At 37.3% G+C, this 25,814-nt stretch overlaps 2 protein-coding genes across 2 annotated transcripts in view; both read right to left on the bottom strand.

Moving 5' to 3' along the window:
- cped1 (cadherin-like and PC-esterase domain containing 1) overlaps window positions 1–15,866 on the bottom strand; it is a 49,472-nt gene extending 33,606 nt beyond the window's left edge. Inside the window, exons 1-6 of the mRNA XM_084406226.1 lie at window positions 15,042–15,866; window positions 8,577–8,748; window positions 4,467–4,561; window positions 3,805–3,886; window positions 540–624; window positions 312–462 (exon numbers count right to left, since the gene is read on the bottom strand). Of these exons, the coding sequence (XP_084262352.1) occupies window positions 312–462; window positions 540–624; window positions 3,805–3,886; window positions 4,467–4,561; window positions 8,577–8,748; window positions 15,042–15,326 (870 nt within the window). The 5' untranslated portion in view covers window positions 15,327–15,866. The remainder of the gene's footprint in view (window positions 1–311; window positions 463–539; window positions 625–3,804; window positions 3,887–4,466; window positions 4,562–8,576; window positions 8,749–15,041) is intronic.
- Window positions 15,867–16,603: 737 nt separating this feature from the next.
- ing3 (inhibitor of growth family, member 3) lies at window positions 16,604–25,506 on the bottom strand. The gene is made up of 12 exons (XM_084408442.1): window positions 25,374–25,506; window positions 25,170–25,241; window positions 23,744–23,844; window positions 22,289–22,354; window positions 21,948–22,044; window positions 21,640–21,711; window positions 21,438–21,554; window positions 20,474–20,634; window positions 19,624–19,814; window positions 19,258–19,444; window positions 18,075–18,113; window positions 16,604–17,497 (listed from the first exon to the last, which is right to left on the bottom strand). Exons 1-12 carry the CDS (start codon window positions 25,399–25,401, stop codon window positions 17,381–17,383), a joined length of 1,248 nt encoding a protein of 415 aa, XP_084264568.1. The 5' UTR covers window positions 25,402–25,506; the 3' UTR covers window positions 16,604–17,380.
- Window positions 25,507–25,814: the final 308 nt, after the last annotated feature.

The raw sequence follows: 25,814 nt of genomic DNA, 5'->3' as shown, positions 1-25,814 counted from the left end.
ACACACACACACACACCAATGAGAGCAGTGTTTCACAGCTGCGTGGAGGCCTAATAAACATCACATGAGGAATAAATGCTTAGCCAAGCCTTCATCATCAGTAAACTGCAGCACAGGGACACACACTGCAATATTAAGACTAGAGAAATCTCATCTGATCTGATTTAAAAATATATAAATGCTTATCAAAATAGCCAAAAGGCACCTAATAATGATTTCTAAGCTCATTTGAGTATTGACATGCAGATATTGTTTTATTTAAACTGTAATTGTTTTACAGCTTTCTCACTCTAAGGAAAATGTTTCCTTACCTCAATAGCATGACTAGTTTTATCCAGGTGCGTTTTGACCAAGGCTGTGCGGTGGACGAAAGCGGTCAGCGGTGTTGCAGAGGTAACCAGGACGTATACATTTACAGTAGCATTCAGGCCCTGATTGTCTGAGCGTGTGATTGGCTGCCTCCTGTAGGATACAATCACAACAACTCTGAAGAAAAACATTTTTGGTTGGCCATTTCCCTCAGATGTGCAATGACTTACTGTTGATCTTCAGCAGTGTTTGGGCTTCCCTCTTGTGGAGATGTGGTAAAAGCACAGGCTGAAGGGTGTATGGGTAATGTCACTCCTGAGAAAGAAAAACAGAAGGCAGAGGAGGATAGAGTCAGGCACATTGATTTCCTCTGTGAGGAAGACGCATTGCACATGCATCGACATGAAGGCCAAAACTACTTCAATTCTTTCCACAAAGACCTCCAGACATCTGTCTAGAGATCCCACGAATCGTTGAGTCTCACCACGTTTCTCACATGCAGGTTTTGCTTCTGTGATAAATAAACTGAGCTGCCTGTCTTACTGCTAACCGTCGACACAAAGCAGCCTCATAACCTCATAAGTGATTGAGTTTGGACACACTACATAGGCAGAAAGTGCAAAACAAACATGAAGCGCACAAGAGACTTTAATCTCAGATTATTTAAATAGAATTTGACATTAGCATGGTGCTAAGCTAACAGCAAGCTAGTCAGAAAATTTCACTGCACACAAATATTAGGTAAAAAAGTTACTTTTTAAACAGTTAAAAGTAATTAACGTTTTCCTCGCTTCATCTGCCATGTTAGAATGACTTTCAGTGTCGCAATGCATTCCTTTCTCCATGAAAAGGTGTGCAATCCTGCCTCAGAATTTGGTTAAAACAAAGTAGGTCTCTTATGCTCACCAAGGCTGAATTTATTCAATCAAAAATACAGTAAAAACAGTAATACTGTGAATATTACAATTAAAAATAACTGAATAACTTCAGAAATGATTCCAATATGCTGATTCAATGCTCAAAAAAAATTTCTTCTTATTATTATTATTATCAATGTTAAACATTGTGCTGCTTAATATTTTTGTGGAAACCATGATAATTTTTTTTCATGATTCTTTGATGAATAAAAAGCTCAAAAGTACAGCATTTATCTGAAATCTGTTGTTTGTAACGGTGCAAAACACTATGATAAATGTACTACATCCTTGCTGAATTTGAACAGTAGTATATGTTTTGCAATATGGACACATTCTCAACGGAAACATTGTTAACAAAGAGATATCTTCATTCACTTCTGAAACTGCCAGAAGTTGCATTTTAGAGTGACATGTGCCAGACGTGACACGACAAAACAACTAGCGATAAAAGCTTCCTCTTCAAAGCAGCCACATTCGCAACAAGTGATGAGTCTCAGTTCATTTAGTCAGTCTCTTCAGTTCGTATTTCTGTGGTGGTGCACAAGGCTCCATTGCTAGAGCCAGATCACGGTCCTGTGAGGCCATTTGCATTATATAGGATCATTTGATTGCAATTATAACTAACTTAAAGACCAATAGAAATCAAAGTGTGTGCAAATGTGTGTTTATAGGCTTCATATCAACAGATGCACTCAGCATTTCTGAGTGAGAGAGTGATTTGGCCCTGCTGTGCGAATGTAAATTCCTTCACTGATTCCAGTTCCTGTGTCACCATTTAATCAGAAACACACACGTGAGAAAGGATGCCACCATACCACACAACTGAAGCAATGCTTAAGACCCTCAAACATCTCTACATTACACATCTCCAAACCTTGTTCTGCTAACCCACACCACACCAGCCTTGGGCCCCGTTTCAAACCCCAAACCCTTATGAAACACTTGGAAAAACATCAGGATCTCTGTAACTCGGGCTTCTGCCAAAGTCCTGGTCACTCCCAACCCAAGTGTGTGAGCTATGCTGAGTTTACATTCAACTTGGTGACTGACCCGTCCATGTCATGTGTATATTTGTGCACCCTACTGTACGCCTGCCTTCAGATATGATTATAAAGAGGACACAACCTTGCCTAGCCAAACCCCAAACACCAGGACTCAATCGTTCTTGTTTCTGTGGGCGACGGGCCAACAGGAAGGACAATATTGTTTCAGAGCCGGAGACAAAGCCTCCTTTTCTGAAGCTGGGCGGTCTTGATGCCACAGGGGCAGCGGGTGAAAAATCGGTCATTATTGTCACAAAACATAGGCACTGTTATCCTCCTCCTTTGAGGTCTTTCAGTGGTGATGCCCATAATTGGTTTAAAGTAGTTAAATTAAGCATGATCAAGTTCAAAGAGCTTTGTAAATATGGGGTTCCTCTGACATTTAAGAAAATTCACTATTGCTGAAATTAAATGTCATTTATTATTTGCACTTACCTTTTAATATCCATGCAACATATCACCCTTGACACTGGCTTTTATAAGCAATTACAGAGAAAACCTTAAAACACTCCAATACACTGCTGACAGAAGTGCGTCACTCACACACACACACACACACATACACACACACACATACACACACGTGCACACACACACACACACACACACACACACACACACACACACACACACACACGCACACACAGCACTGTCAAAGATGTCAGTTAAATTGAGAATGGACTTTGTTTTTCCAACCAATTTAAATGATGAAGCTTTATTATAAAGGAATTTGAAATCCTAATGAAAGCCAAAGGGGTTGTTTTTGACCCAGTGTTGTTTTTGTTAACTTTGGCAATTTATATAAAGCTAAAATAAAATAAAATATAAAAAACATAACATAATATGACCAAAAAAAATTTATTTTTGAAAAACAAACTTTAAAAATTTTTTATAAAAATGTTGCCTTGGTCACTAACTGATAAGTTTAAGATGAAGTACTAAATTAAATGTAAAAATAAATATTACGAAAACTTATAAAAATAACAAAAGCACATACAATTACTAAAACTTAAATTAAAATGAAAATTAAAAGATGAAAAATATAGAATTCAAAATATAAATAAATTCAACAATAGTATATAATTAATACTGACTTTCATTAGATGGGAAAAAAATGGTTCAAACTCTTTAAAATATAAAAAAAAATTGTGTTCCACAGATGAAATGAAGTCATACAGGTTTGGAACAACATTAAGTTGAGTGAATGATGACAGAAATAAATTTTTAGTTTCTTGCAAAATGTCAACTTCTTGCAAAAAATATGTCATATTGTTTTAGAAGACTTAGAATATAGCGCACATGTCACTACTTTTATGGTGATTTTTTTTTTTTTTTTTTTTTAAACCCAGATCACTGGACTGCTTTTGTCATACAGAAAAGAGAAACATTAATATGCAAAACGTCTCCTTTTGTGTTCCACAGAACAAACTCATTCAACACTTTAAAAACTACTAATATCATGTTGTGGCTGCAAATATTAAATTTGTCTCAGTATCAGTGTTAAAAACTAAAATGCCTGGAACATTCCAGCTCACCTGACAACTGGCTGTCCGTCAAAAACCGGCAGACTCCGCCCATGTCCAGAAACGCTCCGGCAAAGGCTGGTATTATGTTAACCTGTGTGAAGAGGTCAGAGTTTAACCAAGACCACCCTGATGAATAGTTTAAAAACATTTAAAACAGTCTTTCTGTAATGCCTTCAGATCCTGTGAGATGACTAATGGCCCACGAGCGAAAGAGATTTAATAACTGACACAGTAAGCAGTTGCTCTTGGATCAATTCCAGAACTATAACCGACCCAAGAAACTCGCAACAGCTGGGATATTTAAGAAAATCTGATCATTATATTAGCATTACTAAATACAGGTTTAAAATGAATTGTAAGTAAAAATACAAGAATGGCTCAAGCTCTTCTATATTTTCTGCATTTAGAGAGTGAGCTCAGAGTCGTCGAGATGTTGGAATGTTTTACTGCGTCCTGGTTTCTATAAACATTCCCTTTGAACCTCTGGACCGGATCTTATTTCACATGCATTTCAAACAAAAAGCATTTGGCATAAGCACTTGGCTTTTGTTTTTGATTTTCCCTCTCAGTTTCAGATCTATAACAGGCCATATTTTTTTAAATGATTGTGCATTACATGTGATCATAAACAGGAATCTCTTGAAGAGCGCTGGATGTGATTTCGGTCTTACCCTCTGGTGGTGATGCGGATGGGCAAAGTTGATTTTTCGCAGGCAACTTTTTTCAGAGCCCTTTAGACATATCAAGACAGACCAGTCTCTTCCATCTGTGTTCAAGAGAGAGTGTGTTTAGCATTTAGATGAAGAAATAAAGTAAGAAGAAAAGATGGTAAGATCAGCACTGATATATGCTGATGACAGTTTGCCAAAAAGAGATGATTAAGGCAGTTCAGCACACACCTTTTTGGGCTAAATCTAAATAAGGACTTACATTTCTATTGTTTTTAAAAATAAAGTTCAATATTATAATTTATTACTACTGTAGATGAATCCACACCCTATTCCTAAACAACTTTTTATTATAATTTAAAGGCCCCATGAATTCAAAACTGTGTGTCCCAATTTATACATTTCTGTTTCAACAGTAAATGTCGAAATACCATAATTTTATTGAGGAATGTCCCTAAAGGGAGGTTTTGTCATATTTAGCTCACTTCTAGGGACAATGGTCCCCAAAGTATAGCTGAGTAAACACTGAAAAAGAACACAAAAACTTATGTGAAGCTGTCTGTATTTTCGTAATATTGAGATAAGGAAGAAAGCTTAAGGCTTGGAAAAATCTTTGTTCTAATAATAAAGACGGCCAATAGTTGTGAAGTCCTTTTGCAGTCCTAAATGAGGACAAAAGTGGATTACATAACGCTGTGGCAACACTAAGCGCAGTCAGGAAGAAAATGAGACATAGCCAATTTTCCATTTGGAATAAGATTGCCTTTGTGTATACTTGACATTCTTTTAACTTTTTTATTTCTTTTGTGCTTTGAATTAAAAGAGGGACGCTCATGGTTTCGATCAAGACATCAAAGACATGTAGCCCGCATATACGGTGTACGCAATCTCTCTGCATGCAAACATATATGATTTATGAGTGGCGTTTTTAATTCACCAAATGCTAGACCAGAGGTTCAGATGTCCAATTAGCCATCTAGAAAGCACAACATGGTCGGCCACTTGAAACAGGATATATTAAGGCACATAATGGGTCATATCCTGAGCTTCATTACATTACAGCTTAACATTACGACCAAAAATTTAATAAATATATACAATCATTATTGTTGTTGTTAATAATAATAATAATAAATTGCAACCAACCAATCAGATTAAGGGTTAATGTTAGGATTACGAACAATTATAGGGATAGGACTGATTAATAGGAATGTTGTTCCAAGTCCAAAAGGATGTTGATCCAGGAACCTTCAACTTGGTTAAATCAAGTCGATTGTGCATTTGTAATGTTTCTTAATGCTTTAGAAATTTGAACCATTGTTTATTGAGCTAATAAAACTTCTTTAAATTCTTTGAGAGAGAGACTGGAAAAAGCACATCTGGTAGTTATTGTGGTAGTCAGCAGTGCTCCAGGAAATGGGCTGGTGTGTATTTGGCATAAAGTCCAAACATTTGTGCCTGAGTGCCGTCCCAGCCCAAACAACAGGAAGTACTGTTTATAGCCAAATCAGCCCTCTTGTCCCTCCTGATATGATCATGATCATTTCAGCTCATTCTAAACAAATAATGCGGTTAACAGCACATCATTTCTAATCAATTCCATACATTTGAATTCTTCTGCTTCTCGGTTTTCCCATGGTTTCCAGTGGAGTTCCAGGCCAAAGCCTCGACAACAGCCTGTGGCTGCTGCATACTAAACAGCCTATAGTTAAATTAGGATCTCTGTTAGTCTGTACTGACTATATAACTGTACTGACTATATAACTGTCACCACATGTGAATCTATGATCAGACACTTTGCACACATACACTATCTTCGATGTTTAATGTGCCAGTAATGGAATAGCACTGGAAAGGACACTGATGCCACCAGCGTTCTTGGCATTAAGATGAGTGTATGTTTTATCAGTAGCGCATCTGTGTATGTTTGGGTGGAGCTGTTGGCCTGATGACCTCAAAGTTTTTGATGTGGTTGGCAGGCCTGGCCGTAAATCTCACTGACAGCTGTTGACAACCTGTCTTAGTCCGCAGCGGCAAACAAACACCTGCTCAGTTCCTCACATAATACACATGTACATAACATGGCCTCATAAAATGAATATAAAAATAAAATATAATTAAAAAAATCTTCTTCTTTTTTTTATTAAATTAAATTAAATTAAATAATGAAGTGGCATCCAAAAAAAAATAAGTTTGAATAATAAAAGCAAATGTATTTATAACGTTACAAAAGATTTCTCTATCAAATAAATGCTGTTCCTTTGAACTTTCTATAAATCATCAAAGAATCCTGTAAAAATTCTAGGTCTAGGCAAAACATCTCATTCATGCTGATACCATAATTAATCATTCAAAGTACAACATATAATGTAAACTAAATTGGAAAAATAGAGGCTTTTCATTAGTAGACTGACATTTGGTCCTCACTGTATTTTGTTTGTATTTATTCACCCACAATAATGTGTCATTACATTTTTGAAAGGACTTAAAAAACAGTTATGTAAAAAAATGTATTGTTTATTTTTTAAGAAAGGGCTCGAAATCACATTTAACTATACCTCAATTTGTGTTAATAAAGTTGCATAATACTAGTTTATGCATCAATATAAACATCAGGATGAATTATGACATAACCAAGTATCAATGGTCGACGCTATGTACGTGAAAGACATTTACAGAAACGAAACGGCACAGTTCGCTAGAGAGGCCTCCATCTCAATCACCTCTCTGTGTGCGGCCACGGCCTGGAGGAGATGGGGAGGAGGGTTTTAGGACCACAGCTGGGAACGTAAAGAGACCAAATTAACCCCTGAATCACCTGATGGTGGACGGGAACAACAAACCTCTGAGATCATGAGCCAGCAGCACACAACAGTGCAGTTTATTACATGACTCTCTGGAAATACCTGATTCTGATTGGTCAATCACAGCATTCTGCAGTAAAATATTTTTGTATAATGAACACTTAACTATATTTGACTGTGTCCCTGGATACCAATCAATGATACCTCAACACAATAAACACACAACATGAAGACACACACACAGCTGTCAAGTGACGGTTGGCTAGGTTGGAATACTCGCATACTACGTACTATACAATATGTGCTGTGCACTGCGTAGTGCGTACTAAAAAAATGTGAAACACTATTAAAAAATAAACATTTCAAAGAGTAGCATGCTACATTGTTGTCACATGACAAGTGTCAATCTTGAAAATGTACAATTACTTTTAATCTGTTTGCGTAAAACAAATATGCAGTTCAATCTAAGAAAGGCAAGACAACAACAACAACTGATTATATTTTAAAAAAATACATATATAATAAAAAAAAAACAGTAAAATTGCAATTGACATTAATTCCAGTTCATTCTTCACATTAGAAGTGGAAAAAGTCAAGTGCATTGCTTTTGCACTGTGCTTTGGTTGTATACTACACATATTTGTGAATGTAATAGTTCCCTGCAGACATTCCATGCATCCTAGAAAATTTGCATACTGTCACACGAGGTTCAAAAATAGAAGCTGGTAGCATGCCAGTCCAAACATACCAAATCTGTCCTGAGCCCATACAGTTTATGCATGCATATGTGTGCTATGTTCTGAACAGCATATTAACATCACACTCTGTGCTATGTTCTGAACAGCATATTAACATCATACTTGTTAAGTATGCATTATAAGTATGCATTATGCATTCTGTGCATAATATGCACAAAATGTTCAGTATGCACAATTAAACATAGATATCCTATTACATATATGTGCAGTGACAATACACTCAATAGAATACAATAGACTATATCCCATAATGCAATGCACTTTCTTGAGCTTACATTTTCAGGTCGGCTTTCAGCCACGATTTAACACACAACTGAATTAAAAATGCTACATTTACATATTTACAGAACAGCATGGGATGACAAATAGATGTTACTAGCTAAATGAGGTCATGTGACAACCATGTAGATTACTATAGTTTGAGGTGTTCACTGTTGCACTAGAAGACAAAACTAGGCAGCATTCAGTGTACTGTTTACTGTGTAGTAAGTAGTATGCTAGGTAATATAACCTGGATTTACACACAAAAGGGCAGGATGTCTCTCTCTCACCTCTTCCGTCCTGTCTGAGAGAGGCGCTGGTCTCTGCATAACGGGCCTGATCCACTCGATAACCCTGCTGCTGTAGGACTCTCTGGTACAACTGGACCTCAGTGTCCGTCGGAGCATGTTGGCCTGTCAGAATAATGGCTTTTCCCGCACAGCTGTGTTTAGAATGATGCACCTGGGAGAGAAAGAAAAGAGGAGCCGATTAGCAACTACACTTTTACATTTGAATATATACGGTTACTTCCTTTACAACTTGTAAAATGTACAATAAACTTGATTTGTTTCAAATTCTCCATGAAGTCCCTAACAGTATGGAGTCAAATCCATGCCACATATATTTGCAAAAAACTAAAGCATTGCAAAGTATGGTGCCTTGATCTGTTGTGATCTGCATCTGGATCTGAAGACATAACCTCGAGGGTCTCAAGAGCTCACACTTGACTGAAATGCAGAATAAAAGGAGCACTGAAAATGAATTAGTAGGTATGGCCATGGAAAATCTGTGTTGCAAAATCATTACTGCTAAAAATCTGTTGCGGAGATAAAATTGGAACAAAGTTCTTAAGCTTCTTTTATAGCTGTCATTGATTTTTGCAATTAATTATATCTTTAATTTTGCTCTATTTTATTTTTATTTTGTTTGCAAAACTTTTAAATTTAAGACTTTTTTTTTATCTCGATACTTTTATTTTGCAGAACTTTATTGTTTCGCAAATCTTTGTGGCATGGATTTGACTCCATATAACAGGTCTCAACAGTGTCACATGTGAGGATCACAACCCCAGGGGCTAATCAGAAAGGCAGCCGAGCATTTCAAAAGTACCCATAATGCAGTGTAGCGTGGTAATGACCTCTGTGGGCCGTCAGGTAGGGAGGAGGGCTGAACCCTGTTTTCTCTGAGAGCAGTATTAGATCAGAGTAGACTTTAGATGCCTGGACATGTGAAGGACAGATTTCAGGTGATGGCAACTGCACAGGAGAACTGTGGCATTCGGTTTAGTTTAGCATCAGAGGAAAGTTTGACAGCATGAGTCTGATTAAATGTCATTAAACATAGCACACGATCATCCAGTTCCATGTTGCGTAACAGATTCAGAGGAACACAGCGTCATTTGGCCAGAGCTTCAGAGTGTGTGACTGAGGAAGGGAGGGGAGCGTTTCCTCTCCTTCAGTATGGATGATACTGATTCCTTTTCTTTGCTCTCTGTATGTGTTCATCTTTTTCTGCAGTCGTGCTGTGCTGATCTTTCTCGCTCTCTCTCAGTGGTCCACTCCTCCTCTGCATGTAACTGTTTCCATCTGGGAGCTCAGCCACATTAATGAAAGGGTCCTAAATGGCCAAGTCAACCCATGCACCCCATTATTTGCTCATTTAGTTTACTATTGCTCATGCACAAATTAAGGATTAAATAAAAAAAAACTAAACAACTTTGACAAATCATTATATGAGAATATTGTGTATACTAATAATAATAAAATATTTTTTATATTTAATTATATATTAATTTTTCACCTTCACCTTCATTTTATGCAATATATTGGATAATATTATTTTAAACAATTTGAACAAAAATAGTGAACAAAATCCACATTTACACTATGCCATATCTAGAGACTTTGACCATTAAGTAGGTTAACCATCTAAAAAAAAAAAACCACCCAGGCAAATGCCTAGTAACTGCATAGCAACACGCTAGTTTTGCATGGGGCGACACCACTAAATCGAGTTTTTTTATTTTATTTCACCCACTAGAATTCCAACTTCATCATTACCTTAAAAGAAACAAGAGGCACCTCATTTCCATTCATACTTAGTTTCCCACTCTTTCTTCCCCACGTCTCCCAGTCTGTCTCTCCTCCTCCAATCTGCTCCCTCTCTCTTCCCCCTCTGTGAGACCTCAGGCTGCAGACGCTAATCTAAAACATGCAATTACTGGACTGCATTCATTTCACCCACCGTGTCTGCGGCCCAAGACACAAACATCATTACTTCATTAAAGCGCTGCCTAAAACAGCCCAGCGCTCAGAGGAAGTAATAACAACCAATAAGAAACGTCTCATGAAGAAAGAGGGAAATAAAAAGGAAGTTGGGAGGGAAATTAATATATATATATATACATAATATATATATATAAACCCAAAGAGCTGAGAGAGCAGAATGATACATTAACTTTAATAAGATCTGAAATTAAATCAGCTATACACAAAACATTAAATCCTCTCAGGGAAATCTTGCTTTAATTCCCTCCACATAAAAACAGGAGATGAATATACATATAAATATTAATTTAGTCCTCTGGTGCAGGGATCTGTGAAAACACAGTCACAGCTGAAATTGCTCTTTCGTGGGAAAGCATCCGCTTTTGCTTGCTAACTTGGAGATGATGAGCAAGCAGAGGTCATTTTAAACAGGAACCAGACAAGTCCATGAGTCTTGAATGGAAATGTATGAGAGGTTTTATTTTTTTATTTTTTAAGGGATATCAAATGTGGGATGGTGTTGTTGGTATGTGCAACTAAACTCCAAAAGTGTTTGGACTAAAAATAATGCTACTATCTTTAGAGGCCATCCTACTGTCTCCAAAGGGTCACGACTTTTATGGCCCACATGCAGAAAAACACGCAAAGACATGCGTGCGCACATGCAATGCTGAAACAAATCACATGTATGCTCACGCTTATGCAAAAGGGTCACAAGTGCTGTGTGTACAATACAAAGAAGCAAATCTAAGCAGCACAACATCTGCACTCAGATTCAAACAACTCAATCCGCACATGACCCCTGACACAATAAACATGATAAAGAACAGACCACCCTGATAGATATGCAGAAATCCAACACATGACCCTCACACGAAAGTGTGCTGGTACTGACGGTATCAGATGCTACATTTTTTGTTGTGAAGACAACCAAAACATTCAGTGTAGTCAAGCCAGAGTAAATCACCCAAACGTTTTTGAGTGGTCAGGATAACACTTTGGGAGTTAATGTCCTTGCCAAAATACCATTATCATCTCAAACTCTTCTCTGTTTCCTTATACTCAATGTGGAAAGGCAAGCCAAACAAAATTGCCATTTTATCATTATTAAAGTGCTCACACGCATCAGAGCAATGGCATTTCAAAAATTAACTTGCTCAAAACAGTGGTTTTCTCACAATAAACATTTATGTTGAAATAGAAAATGATCTGTAATCATGCCTATAAAAATCCGATTGGATGTCTTGGATGATTTTTGGTTACACAGACACTCTACTAACTACAAGTAACTTTGCATCTATATGTCAACTAACTCTCATTGGAGTATTAAGACTGTAGTACACTGCTAGTGGACTGTTAGGTTTAGGGTTCAGGTTATAGAATAAGTTGACATGTAGTTGCAAAGTTACTTATAGTCAGTAGTACGTCTGTTGGGGTTGGGGAGCATCAAAAAGTGTTAGCAGATATTACGCAGACAGTCTATGACTGCTAGTTGACATGTAGTTGCAAAGTTACTTATAGTCAGTAGAATGTCTAAAGTGGACTATTGAAATAAAGTGTTACCTTATTAGTGTCAGTGTTACTTTTATTCTTCTAAAAAACTTTCTACAGGGAAAAAGCCCCTGTAATCCATATTCAATATTTATAAACAGTGCGAAGCCCAGCTGGGTTGGGTTAACGTGTCCTAGACTTCAAGAGGCCGCTTGAGATGTGGAAAGGAGAGAGAAAACAAAATGTGGGTTCTGTTAGTATTCAAAGGAGACCTCAAACTCTGCTTGTCCATGCAAAGTGAATGGTTTACTTGGCTAAACATTTGGCATTGGCTCAACATTTTATTCAAGCTTCCCCCCCCCCCCGACCACAAACTACTTCTCCCTGTTTTTCTGCGCTTTCCTCGTTTCTTCCTCCCCCTCCACAAATACCTCTCTCTCTCTCTGTGTGCCACTCTGGATGAGGGTTTCTGTTACCACTGGCTCCGTGGATAAGGTTCAGAGGTTAATCATGGCTGTCGAGAGGCCCCTATATATAAAAATAACCCTTTTTTACTCTCTCTCCTAGAGACGTATTCGAACGCAAACCACATCAAACACATAACATACCAAACACGCCTCTATGCCACATCAAGACCCTCAAAACAATGCGACGCATGGTGTAGAAAAGAAGCGCGCGCTACTTGCTGACCTCCTGTACTTGTCCTCTCCCCACACAGTCAAAAAGGCAGACAATAAACTCTCAACATACTTGAACACGCACTTACATGGTCTCTTTGGGGAGCGTTCAGGCCAACAGAGATGGAGTGCAGTTGTTCGTGCAAACCGCAGGCCTAATATAGACTATAACATGAATAGCATGTGCTAGACAGTAGGTTAACACTGTCTCCTGACAGCAAAGTCACAGCAGAGGTTTGACTTGTGCCTTTTATACTGCATTCATGAATCATATATTATTAATTCATTCAGTTGATATACATTAACGCTGTAAAATTATGAGTATTAAATATTCAAAATATTTTTCAGTATTACATATTTTAATTTATTTTAATTTATTACAATTTATGTGAATAATGAATAATACATTAAAAATAAAACAATTAATGCTGTATTTATATTATATTAGGCTATATTATATTATATGCCTATTATTATATTATATTAGCCTATATTATATTATATAGAAAAAATAAAGTGTACATTCTGTGTGATTAGTATGTGATTACAACCGTCCAACTGGCTGCTAAAGTGTGATGTCTAAACACTACATAGTGTGGTTCATATTAGCCTGACATATGGCAGCAGTCAAAGCAGTTATTCACATTCACTCTGTGTGTGTGTGTGTAAACACTAGGAGTTAATCAGCTGAGAGTGAATGCAATTGTGCGATTCTGGATCACAACCAGGCGGACTCCGGTCCAAAAGCACAGACAGAAGTGACTTCTCTAACTTAAATGGCCATCCTCCATTAGTTTCTAGGGGCAACGAGACAGCAGTGGTTTATGGGATGGGAATTTTTCACTTTTCACAGTATGCACAGCAACCATGGGAATAGGCACTTTGTTCAAATGAACATTATGAATAATGTAATATGACATTACATTATATACTGTTGCTTATTCTTGTTGTTGTGAAGTGTAAAACTTCTAATCACAAAACAAATGCCCAGAATCCTTCATTCGACAAGACAAACTCCCACATACTCTCAAAAATATTTGCAATAACAAATCATGATGCCCACAATTGCACTAGGTAATTCTTCAGTTCCGGCACAACTCTGTTACCTACGCGTTTATGACGATTTATATGGCAGCACCAGACACTACAGGGCACCGTCCGGTCTCCAAACTCATCAGAGAGCCACTGAGGGTCACACAGACTGATAACTCTATCCGACTGAAGACACACACACATTGAGGACAGCTGTCATGGTTCTCAGTGTATACTTCCTGCTCTGAGTTAGTTAGTGCGGGATTATCGGAAGGCATACTCCCGCATCCATGGCTTAAAACTAAACCTCTCTCACCTCTCATTGCTTTCCTGCCCTCATCTTCTGCCTCACTGACCCTATTTTCTCTCTCTCACACACTTTTCCATGTTTTGCGCATTCTTTCGCTCTCTCATGCACAAATGCTCCACCCTCTTCCTCATAATACAAAAGTCATAAATAAACCACTGGCTGGGCATCCGATCCAACATGACAGACGTTCTTTATTCCTGGCATCTCTCCTCAGATCTTTCTATCCCATACTGACATAACACTTCCCTGCAGAAGTCAATCATCCCAGCTTGGACAAAAAGCATGAATGCACTCATAAATAACCCCTCCTTCATGAGCTCTCTTAAACCAATGAATGTCCAGCCTTGAGTTTCTCCTCCTAAAATACCACCAACAAAGACACCCATCATAAATAAACAATACCCACTGATTATTTTTAACCAGGGGTTTCAGGGGGGGAAGACAAGTATCCCAATGCAACAGCTTTGCTGCTAGTGATGAGATCTTTGAAGTAAAGTTCTTGATTTGGACAACATTTGTAACACAGCTGAAGTCCAGTGACATCCATTAAACAGCACTGGAAATAAAATTTCAAGTTTCTATATTTCAAGGCTATATATCAAAATAAATGCATCCAGTATGAAAAAAGGCCAATTAAAAAAGATCACATTTTAAATACATAAATAATACATTAAAGAATTACATTTAAATGTATTAATGCTGTTATGAGTATTTTTTTTTTCTGTAGGCTGAATGATTAACGATTAAAAATAATAATAATAATACATGAATAATACAATAAATTTAAAAACAATGCAGTAATACTACATGAGTTCTAAATAATATAAATATTTTCAGTAGCCTATTATTAAGAATTATATCTTAAATATTTTTATTTTGTAAAAATATTTTATAATATTAATTACATACAATAATAATATTGTTGCTGTTGCTTTTATTATAGGCAATGATGAAATAATGAACTTTTGGTTTACTTACAAAACCATCTGTCTGTGATGCTTCTAGTAGAGATATGAGTCTCTCCGGGTTCTTGAGTAGTAGTTTATACTCAAACACCGCTGATTTGTTCCTTTGGTCCCGTTGACTGGACTTGAACTCGGATCTGTCCCGGTCCATAGTCACAGTGTGGTAAAACAGCCCGACCGCTATTCCCAACAGCAGAACGGGACCCGTGCAGCACCTCCGGCGGAGCGTCCAGATCCCACGGAAAAGCATTCCCACTTCTGCACAAACGTTCCTGGATAGAGTCAAGAGACATACCATTGGGAATGTGCGTTTGGTCCCCTCATCATCCCTAAGGATCACGGTGCGCTGTCAAACGACAAGCGCTCAAACGCGCAGTTCAGGAATCCGAAGCGCGCATAATCTGAAGACGCTTCATGACATAATCATGGAAAATCTTGAACTAATTCACCGCGCGTCAGAGCTGGTGGTAAAGTCTCGTTTCAACGGTCCGGGTGTCCAAGCAGTGAAAAGTTTCTCTGAAGTCTTCTTTTTTTTTCTTTTCTTCTCAAAGCTGCGTAGCCCCACGGTTGATTAAAAACACTCCCGAGCAGCGGAACCTCATGACTGGGAGTAATGATACGCCTCCTTCACGCTCAGCGCGCGCCTGCCTTAGTGCCTTCCTTACCAAACCGCTGTAAACTTATGAATTCGAATAGGTGTCTCAAACATATGGAACTTAAAGGTCTATCCGTTCCTAGACGTGTGTTAACGGTCATTTTACAGTACGTTTTTTTTAATTGTTGGTCAGTGTAGACGAGCGTCTTACTGACATCAATGACCGTTGCGTCGCTTCTCACTATTTTTAGGTCTCGCGCGCGCATTGCCTACGGTATTTAAAAAATAGTTAAATCACCCCAACTTTTAAAAACGCGTCTCGTCACATTTTCATCTAGCTGTTGAAATGGAAACAACGGTAGGAGATACTGTTTAAGTTAAATCCAGCAAAAAAAAAGTGTGTTTGTGTTTTTCCTTTAGATTTTTTAAGTGCGCACCTGGTTTGCGTTAACCCTTTTATTCCCAGATAAGTGTGCACATGCATTTCTCTTTGAATAGCCTAATGAAACAAAAATACACTGCTATTCTGATATATATATATATATATATATATATATATATATATACACACACACACATCTCAGTTGTGTGCAAATAGGAATGTTTATTTTTATTTTATTTAAAGGAGCAACACTCCAATTTACCATTTACAAAAAAAAAAAATGAGACAGCAATTTTAATAATAAAGAACTTAAAAAGGACCCTTAAATATTATATATAATTTACACTTGCCATGCTAAATGGTCACGAGTCTGAACTTTAAAGTTCACAACAACAAAGTAATTGTTGGCCACAAATTAAATCAGGCCATATGAAGAGAACAGCATCTTTTCCCTCGCCCTAACTAAAACCAGAGGGCACTGATAGGTTGATAGGAGTGTTGTTCCAGGACTGAAAGGTCATTGATCCAGAAACATCTACTTTGGAAAATAAAATGTAAAATGTATTCGATCATCGACAATGCACTTTACGACAGCGTGTACCAAAAGTTCTTGATCATTTTATTGTTCCCCCACCCACCCCCACATCTCTCAAAATGTATCACCACATCAGTGCAGTACAGGCTAGAAACACAGACACACAAACATACACACAGGTCACAGTTGTTCATTTGTTCTATTATATATCTTAAGAGCTCCTCGCTAAAATAAAAAAAAAAGTCATGTCCTTTAAGCGGAGCAAAATACATCATCTATCCATTACACACAAATAATCCAGCAAAACAACATTTTCACTGGTCAAGCAAAGGGGCGTCACTGTTGCCGTTGTAATCTGTTCATGTCAGGATCCTTTAAGATTTTTTTTTATAGAGCTGAATGTGTAGTTCATCAAACAGTTCAGCACTACAATTCCCAGTCTGCATCATGTCAATCCATACTATGCCGATATGGATTAGCAGGAGCTGCCAGATGCGAAGGGTCATCTCGCATGGCAAGCCGAGGAATGTCTTGAATGATAAAATAAATGGGCCTTCCAATATCATCTTGCCCATCCGCCTCCATAAAGATTAATGGAGATGAAGAGAAAAACATAAAATAGGAAAAGTTGAGGGCAGTGTGTGCTTAGATTCACCAGCTAAAAACACCCAACTTGGTTGTGATTTACACAAACACACACACAGCAGCCACACCATCTTTCAGGCAAATATCTCTCTCTCTCTCACATCTACACACCCCGATCACATGGTGATGTAACATGTACACTCTCAGTCGAGGGGGACAGTCATTTCAGAGAGGTTGGCCCAGGTGATTTGGCATTTATTTGTGCCGGCTTCCCCTCCTCTTCATGGCTGCTGTACACTGTGGGCAATACCACTTCCCTTTGGGTGCCTCGGTCAAACCCACACAGCCGTAGTGGAACCACTCGATCGGACACTGCGGGAAGAGACGAGGGTCAAGTGAACAATTTCTCCAACTGTGTATCATTCAAAACATCACAAAAACAGCCAACAAATAATGATATGAAAAAAATTCAATAAAAATGATAAAAATAATGATAAAAAAAATACACACACACACATACATAAACATTTGATATTATATATATATATATATATATATATATATATATGTGTGTATGTGTATATATATATATATATATATATATATATATATATATATGTATGTGTGTGTGTGTATTTTTTATCATTATTATTTTATGTAAATATATATATATATATATATATATATATATATATATATATATATAAATATATATACACACATATACATATACAGCTGCTCACATATACATTTTTTTATTCATGATACAACTCTGATATCAATAATAGTGTATCGCTGATCCCTGAAACAATAATACTGATTATTGTTTGCTGTCATCTCTATAAAATCATGGCTGCCCAAGGGTCACAATAGCTGTCAGAGCACAGATAGTGTGTTGTTTGAAGAGGAAATGTGTCTGTATGTCTCTGGAGATGAAGGGTTGACTTACATCTTGGTTATCACAGCCGACCATCTCTCCGTATGACACCTGCACAAAAACAGAGAGAGAATGAGACAGAGCATTAGGGACAAACGCGCACACGCACACCTGCAACCGAGTGTCACCAATGCGTGCACCTGCGAACAAAGAATGTGCAAGTTTGGTCTTTGATGTCTATTCAGAGACACACACACACACACATTTCTATTTTTGATATACTCTGACAAAAGCAATATTACTGAGGCCATAAAACAAATGCATTCAGGGGGAGACAATTCTTTTGCACTCATACATAACCTAAAAACACACACACATTCCTTCTGCAAACCGTTATTGGAGTCACACACCTCACCTCCCAGACAAGATCTTTGACTTTCCTGTATGATCTCGCTCTAGTGGCAATGTTTAAAAATGGCTCAAAAGAGATGTTTTTCCTTGTTCTGGTCATATTTGTCAATTGTTTAATGCTTGTTTTATAGACCATTTAAGGAACAGATGTCAAAAAATATTTAAAACTATAAACTTAACTCACAATTTTGAGGAAAAAAAGGTCAGCAATGTGGGATATAAACTTGAATTTCAGATTTTTCTTCTCAGAATTGTGAGAAGAATTGACTGTAATTTAGAGACACCAGGTAGGCTCCGCCCACAAAAACATCATCGCTGTGCTCAAAAACCCAAACGGTCTATTGTGTAAAAAAAAAAAAAAAAAAAGTCTGGGCTCTCTTCAAAAAAAGAGATTTTAATTTTAAGGGACTAAACTGATAAATTAGATGAATAATAATAATAATAAATATAAATCTTAAATATAAATATAAAAAAATAAAACAAATCTACAAAATATGACACTGGGTGCAATGGGATTTATTTTATTTTATTTAATATATATTCATTTATATATATTTTTTCCATTTAAAAATATTTTTTTTCTTTTATTTTTAGGCTTTTTCCATTAATTAGAAACAGTGACAATGGGATAGGAGAGAAATCGCGACTCGTCCCGACACACAACAGCTTTAATGTGTGGATCTTTACTGCCATACCAAAGCTTTGAAATTAGCAGATAGTGGTACAAATTAATTAGTATGAGCCAATCAATGCAATGGTAGATCAATCCAATATTAGAATCACTAGGAATAGTAGTGACACTAGAATTAGTACGCTGCATGAGAGAGATGTGACGTGAACACACCTGGTTGCAGATGCAGTATCTGGGTTCGTTGGGGTCGTAGGTCCAGTCCACCTGACTGCTGGTGTCAGTTTCTGTGACTGTGGTCTGCACCAGCTCATGAGCTAATGCTGAAGACGACGAGCAGGATGACAGTGAAGAGGAAGAGGAGGATGAAGAGGACTGGTGGTTGGAAGACTTAGTGTTGCCTCTGAAAAAAAAAAAAAAAGACAAACAGCAAGAAAGCGGTTAAACAAAGCTATGTATATGAACTGGGAAGGGATTTTGTGCTTATAGCGGAGGTAACAATGAACAAAAGCAACAAACATATCTCTGGTGGGTTCATTCAGGAACAATTTAGGTGAGTATGGAAACAAGTGTGATGCTTACTTGGTCTTGCGCCCTGTGCGGGAGTCTGAGCTGTTGCTGGACGTGAGGGGCTGTGTGAGTGTGTTAGCCAGCGCAGAAGAAGAGTAAGCGCTAGAGTCCCGGCTCAGAGCAAACTCCCGTCCCAAGAAATCGTTGTTCTTGACCGCTTCATAACTGGCCTTGAGACTGGACGTTCTCCTGCCCTCTTTCATCTGAAAAACACACACACACACATTAAAGAGAATGAAGAAACCAGATGTTTTTTCCCCTCACTAATTTCACCTTTTTTTTCCCTCAGAATTGAGATAACTCTGAACTGCGAGTTATAAAATCAGAATTGTGAGTTAATTTTTTTAAATGTGTTCATATTATCACAATTTCTGAGTTTATATCTTACAATTCTGACAAAAAAAAGTCTGAAATGCGATATATAAAGTTGCAATTGCAAGAAAAAAGTGAGAAAATTTCTTTTTTTTTCTCAGAATTGTGACCTGATTTATCAGAATTTTATATATATATATATATATATATATATATATATATACACACACACACATTGTATATATAATTATAAACAATAACTGATGTAGTTTCACTGGACCTAAATAAGCTTAATAAAAAAACGAAAATTACAGGACAGGGTGTGGCGACGTGATTTCCCTGGAAGAACAATATCAAAGTGCCTCTGAGTAGTGAACGCTGCAATTAACAAGGGCTGAGTGCCAGGATAACAATCTTACAAAAATAACAGAAAGGGGAAGAAAAGCATGAGAAAGACCCCTAAGAAGCCAAAAATAGTTGAAACAGGAAGTGAAGGGAGGAGAGCGGGGGACAAATAGCTCCAGAATTAGAGGGAGGATGGTGGTTTTACCTGTGCGGTGGCTTGCACTGCCTGTGCTGCTGCCATGGAAATAGCACCCGCCCCTGCAGCCGGCCCGGCAGGAAGTGGGCTCAGGTTGTATGAGGAAAGCGATTGGGAGGAGTTTACGTTATACATGCTGTTAGAGGTGGACGTGCTGTTCACTCTGCAGCCTGAAACACGCACAAAATCACATTAAGTTTATAACCAGAAACACTTGTGAGGAACAGTACAACATAAGTGAAGTTATCTCATTACATCATAAAAAAATATTTATTCTGAACCATTCAATAGTTATCACAAATATATGTGCCCGCAGGGTGGCATGATTATGACAAATCATAACTGTTGTTTATTTCCCTTGACACTGTCATTCGGATTAGGGCTGCAGTTATACTGATGCTTTGCAATCATTTTGTTAGAAATATAACATTACAATGAGTTTAACGCACTTTTTATATAGCCATTTTGTTCCCTACACATTTTCAAAACGTTAACATAAAAATATAGAGGATGTAGGTAAAAAGAAATTCAATATTGATTATTTCTTGTGGGTTTTTTTTTAATAAAAATAAATAAATAAAAATAAATAAACCATGAACAGTTTCGGTTCCGGTTTTGCAACAAATCAACATATTAGAATGATTTCTGAAGGATCATGTGACACTGAAGACCGGAGTAATGAAGCTGAAAATTCAGCTTTGCCATCACAGGAATCAATTACATGTTGAAAAACGTTTAAAAATATATTACAATTATTTTAAATTGTCATAATATTACTGTTTGTTCTGTATTTTTAATAAACGCAAATAAATGCAGTCTAGATAAGCATTCTTTCAAAAACATTAAAACATGAGCAATCTTGCAGATGTTGAAATATAAACTGAATATCAGCTGAAACGGTTTCTTTTCTCTAATTAATGTCAGTGTATGATTGTGCCTGACATGTCAAGAGGAGTGAGAATGTGTGTTTTACCTGGTGTGTTTTCTTTAGAAGCGTCTGACGTGAGTGTGGAGAGCAGGGCCTCAGACTTAAACTTCTTTTCTGGTACGTGTTCAGTAGTGTGATGGGCTGGCGCACTGTACTTCCTCTCTGTCAAAAAAAAAAACCACACAAAGCAGGTCAGAAAACTGGAACAGAAAAATGGGAATCGGACAATGTCTTGAAACAGGCTTACTCTCCACAGTGGCGTGTGAATGTACATGGTGGTTATTGACAGGTTGGGAGGGACTGTCCATCTCCAGCGACCCTAGAACAGGTAAAACTGACTTTACAAACAGTTTCAAATCAGCACAAAGCCACAACATGGTCAGTTTACTAAAGTGTGTCCAGACATTTCCAGACTAGCTTTATTTTTCCTATCAGGTACCTTTACAAAGACTTAGGAAGTAGAAATTTAAGTTCTACCAATTATTATTATTATTATTATTTAAATTAGCCCTGTAATTAAAACTACAAAGAAGGTGATTGACAGGTGCCACCCACGTCTCTCCAGGATCTCTGTGATACCAGCATTATCCGCCTCCAACTCCATTTTGAACTTCGCCAACTCCTGATCCAACTTCCGCAAGTGTCTATCAACCTACATAGAGACCCCAACATCACAAAAACTTCAAGCCGCAGCAGGTTTCCCATAAACCCTCTCCAGGGTAAATCAAAACAGACTTGAATTAAAGCACTTGAAAAGGCATCAGTGTTGATCAATGAAGTAAACGGCAGCCCCGCGAGTCACTGCACATTCACTATCAATGCTGTGCCGCCACCTACTGGAAACATGAAGCATTGACACAAAGTACCATCACATGTCATTCAGTAATGGTACTCACCAGATCATAAATTTGATTGGCTAATTGGACCTTTTCATCTGCATCTTCCAAAGCCTTATAGTAGTCCTGATAAAGAGAAAGAGATTGTTTTAAAAAACTGTGCATACGATTCCCCACTGGGAACTTATCCATCAAAAAATACAGTTTTTTTATTTTCTTTTTCTTCTCTCTCTCTCTTTCTTTCTTTCTTTGCTCTACATTCTCAGTATTTATGTTACTATTGTTATTAAATACATGCAGTTTTCAATTGTACTCTTTTAAAAAGGCATGTGAAATAATGAACAAAGTGCAATGTAGTGTTGTCAAAAATAGATTTTTCATTACATATCGATACTGAAATATCTTAAGCGCTTCCAATAATCATTTTCCACAGAAAAGATACACGATACCAGCGGTGCTTTCTCGCTCATCTCTCCAACAGCGAGCTGACACACAAACCTGCCTCTCCTCACTCATTTCATTTGCTCCGGATGAATATTGTTGGTGTTACAGGGCTTGAATTTTGGCGTGGGATTGTGGGTATTGTGCATAATTTTACTCCCTCCTACAGACTTTGTACTTACACCTAAAGTGTGTGCACATAAATCCACCTCTCAGTACTAAATTGAGTTATTTTTCACAGCTTATTGCACTTAAACAGTCAAATACAGACAAAATGAAGTCAAAAAGTAAACAGTCAGTTATGTTTTAAGTGATTTTAAACAGTTGAGAAAGAAAACGCATGTGCAAATTATGAGATAATACTAAAAATATCTATATGTGGCCAGTGAAAATGCTGAGTAGCTAGGAAACCACTAGCCACTAGGGGTGGGAACAAAATATCGATAGGGTGATATATCGCTGTCCTTTTCTGTGCGATACGAAAATCGACGCGCTGGCGCCAGATATTGATATTTTCATTAATAATATAAGGCGCTCTAAATAGATTACCCTGCTCCCAGTGTCGCTACTTCATGGCTCCTCGAGGTAGAGTTCAACACATGAATGAGGGAAAAGTGAACATAAGTTAACTAGCCTAAAACAAATAGGTTTTTAACGGGATGTGAGCAGTGTGAGTAAAATAATAGATGCCCCAGCCAAGTCTGGACGCACTTCGGCTTTTATACCATTGATGGGACAAACATGTTGTAAATAGACATCTTTGACGCTCTTCACCGAAGATATATAATTGATGTAATTGTTTATCTTGGAGCGAGCGTAAACAATTGTACTTTGTGACCAATTCAGTGAGTATGAAATACTTTTGTCTGATCTTATCTTGATATCTCTGTTATTATGTTAAAACAAATGCTAATTTAGTGTCTTTTTACATTCATTTTATGACTCTTGTTGAAAATACTGAATTTTCACATTTGTATTTCCTACTAGGACAAAAAGACCTGTCAGTATCAATATTATTCTGAATACAATTTTTATTTCTTGGAACAACTGAGGAGCATAGCATCTGTTCTTTACCTTTTTAATGATTTCCATCTGTTCTTCCCTCCATTCAGGCTTGTTCTTCTTGGCGTTAGTAAAGAACTCATTAACCCGCTGCTCTAGCTGATCCATCGCATCTGAACAAAGGAACAGAGGCAGGAGTAAGTCAAGAGCCCAACACTCAGTTCACACTCACACTGATTGGCTACTGTGGAAGTCTATGGTCAGATCACTAAAATAAATCTTTCGATGGAGGAGGTGGTGTAGCCTAGTGATCAACGATTTGGGTAAGATCATTAAAAGGTTGTAGGTTCAACCCCCACAAAGGGTGATCCATGAACCATCACATTTGAAGGAAGAAAAAAAAAAATGTCCTGGTCACATTCACCTCAAAATAGAGCTGCACAAATTCTGGATAAATTGAGAATCATGACTTTGTTGTTGTTTAAAACAGAGATTCTCCCACAATTCTGAATAGACAACTAAACTAAATAATGAGTCATTTACTAGAGGTTCTGACAAAATGTTAATTTCTGCAATTTATTTTTATTTTATGCAATTTCATTAGAATTTTTTTTTTGAATAAATAAAATGACTCAATCATAGAGTCATCATTAATCATTACTGGATGAATAGCGTTTTTGAACAAAACTCTTGAATGAATGACTCAATGACAACAGATTTTTAACAGTCACTTATTTAACAGTCCTACTGGACTATCGATATAAATTATACAATCTTTGATTTGAAGCGTCAAGCTACTTTCAAATTGTGATTTACTGTACTTTGGCCACTACTGTAGACATATCCGAACAATAAAAATTATATATATATATATATATTTTTTTTTTTTACAGTTATTAATTAGGTTTACTTTACTTTATAAATGTTAAAGTTAAAATTAAAAGTTTTTCTTTTGATATTGATGTGAAATACGACCAGGACATATTTCTCTAACCTTGTGTCGCTGTAATAGTTCTACTGTAAATATGGATAAACAAGTAGTTCAAATTACTAAATAAAATGAGTTACTAGGTATGTCAAATGCTGATGGTTTATGCTCCCTGCAAAACCTATAATGGTCAACAAATACATGCATGTACTATAACCCTTACATATGATCAGAGTGATGAAGAATATTAGGAGAATATTCATATCAGCAAAGCCATTGACGGTGTCAACAGTTTGTGAAGGGTAAAAAATAAAAAGCATTAAAATAAATAATGCATGCTATCGCTAATCATAAGTTTTTCCTTATCTGAGTTACACTCATGTTGCTCAACTTCCACATGATTTTATGCACTTCACATCAGTATGCAACATCATAACACAAACACGTACATGCTCATTATGCATGCAAAATAACCAAACAAATCCCCACTGTTATGAAGGATTTTCTGCATTAGTCAAGGTCAGATGTGATGTTTTACGGGAGAAGAGTGAGTTTAAACTGTATTCGTACTCTGCACTTGCAGGTCCATCTCTCTCATTTCCGTAAACCTGTCGCGGAGATCCATGGGTAGCTGCTCGATCACTGCCGGGGAGAAGAACAGAAACGCGTTACAAGCTAACGGCTGCGACGCCTTCACACGTCCAAAAACAGACCTCCCAGACACTTAAACGCTTTCATTCGAACGTGAACCATTAAAATAATTCATATACTCACTCTCGAGGTAGTCCTCAAGGTACAACATTCTGGCGGAGAGAGTGTTTCAGGCGTTTTAGAGAAAGGGTGTTTTTCGTCAATATGGCGTCGGAGACAGCGGAGAACTGAAGGGGAGGAAAAAACACAAGTTGATAGGGGAGGGGTTTACGTGAAGAACGTGTGATTTGATTGGACGCTGATGGAGTTGCGCGGAAGCTGACTTTTTGTGATTGCTTTCATGGGATTTGTAGTTCTTTAATAGCGCTATTTGAAACTACATCCACCGCTGCAAATTGTGGGATGTAATATGGATTATATATGTTACATATCGACAATATGCAAATGTCCAGTTACACAAAAGAGTGTTTTCTCTGGAAGTGTTTATACTGGTGTCAAGCAAATAGTTTTTGTGAATTCTGCCCTAAAAATAAATATATATAATGAATAGAATGGAAAGCTTTA

Source organism: Rutilus rutilus, assembly GCF_951802725.1.
Source record: "Rutilus rutilus genome assembly, chromosome: 4".
Classification (NCBI taxonomy): domain Eukaryota; kingdom Metazoa; phylum Chordata; class Actinopteri; order Cypriniformes; family Leuciscidae; genus Rutilus; species Rutilus rutilus.
Note: the sequence above shows the minus strand (reverse complement) of the source record. Positions and strands in the feature narration are given on the sequence as shown.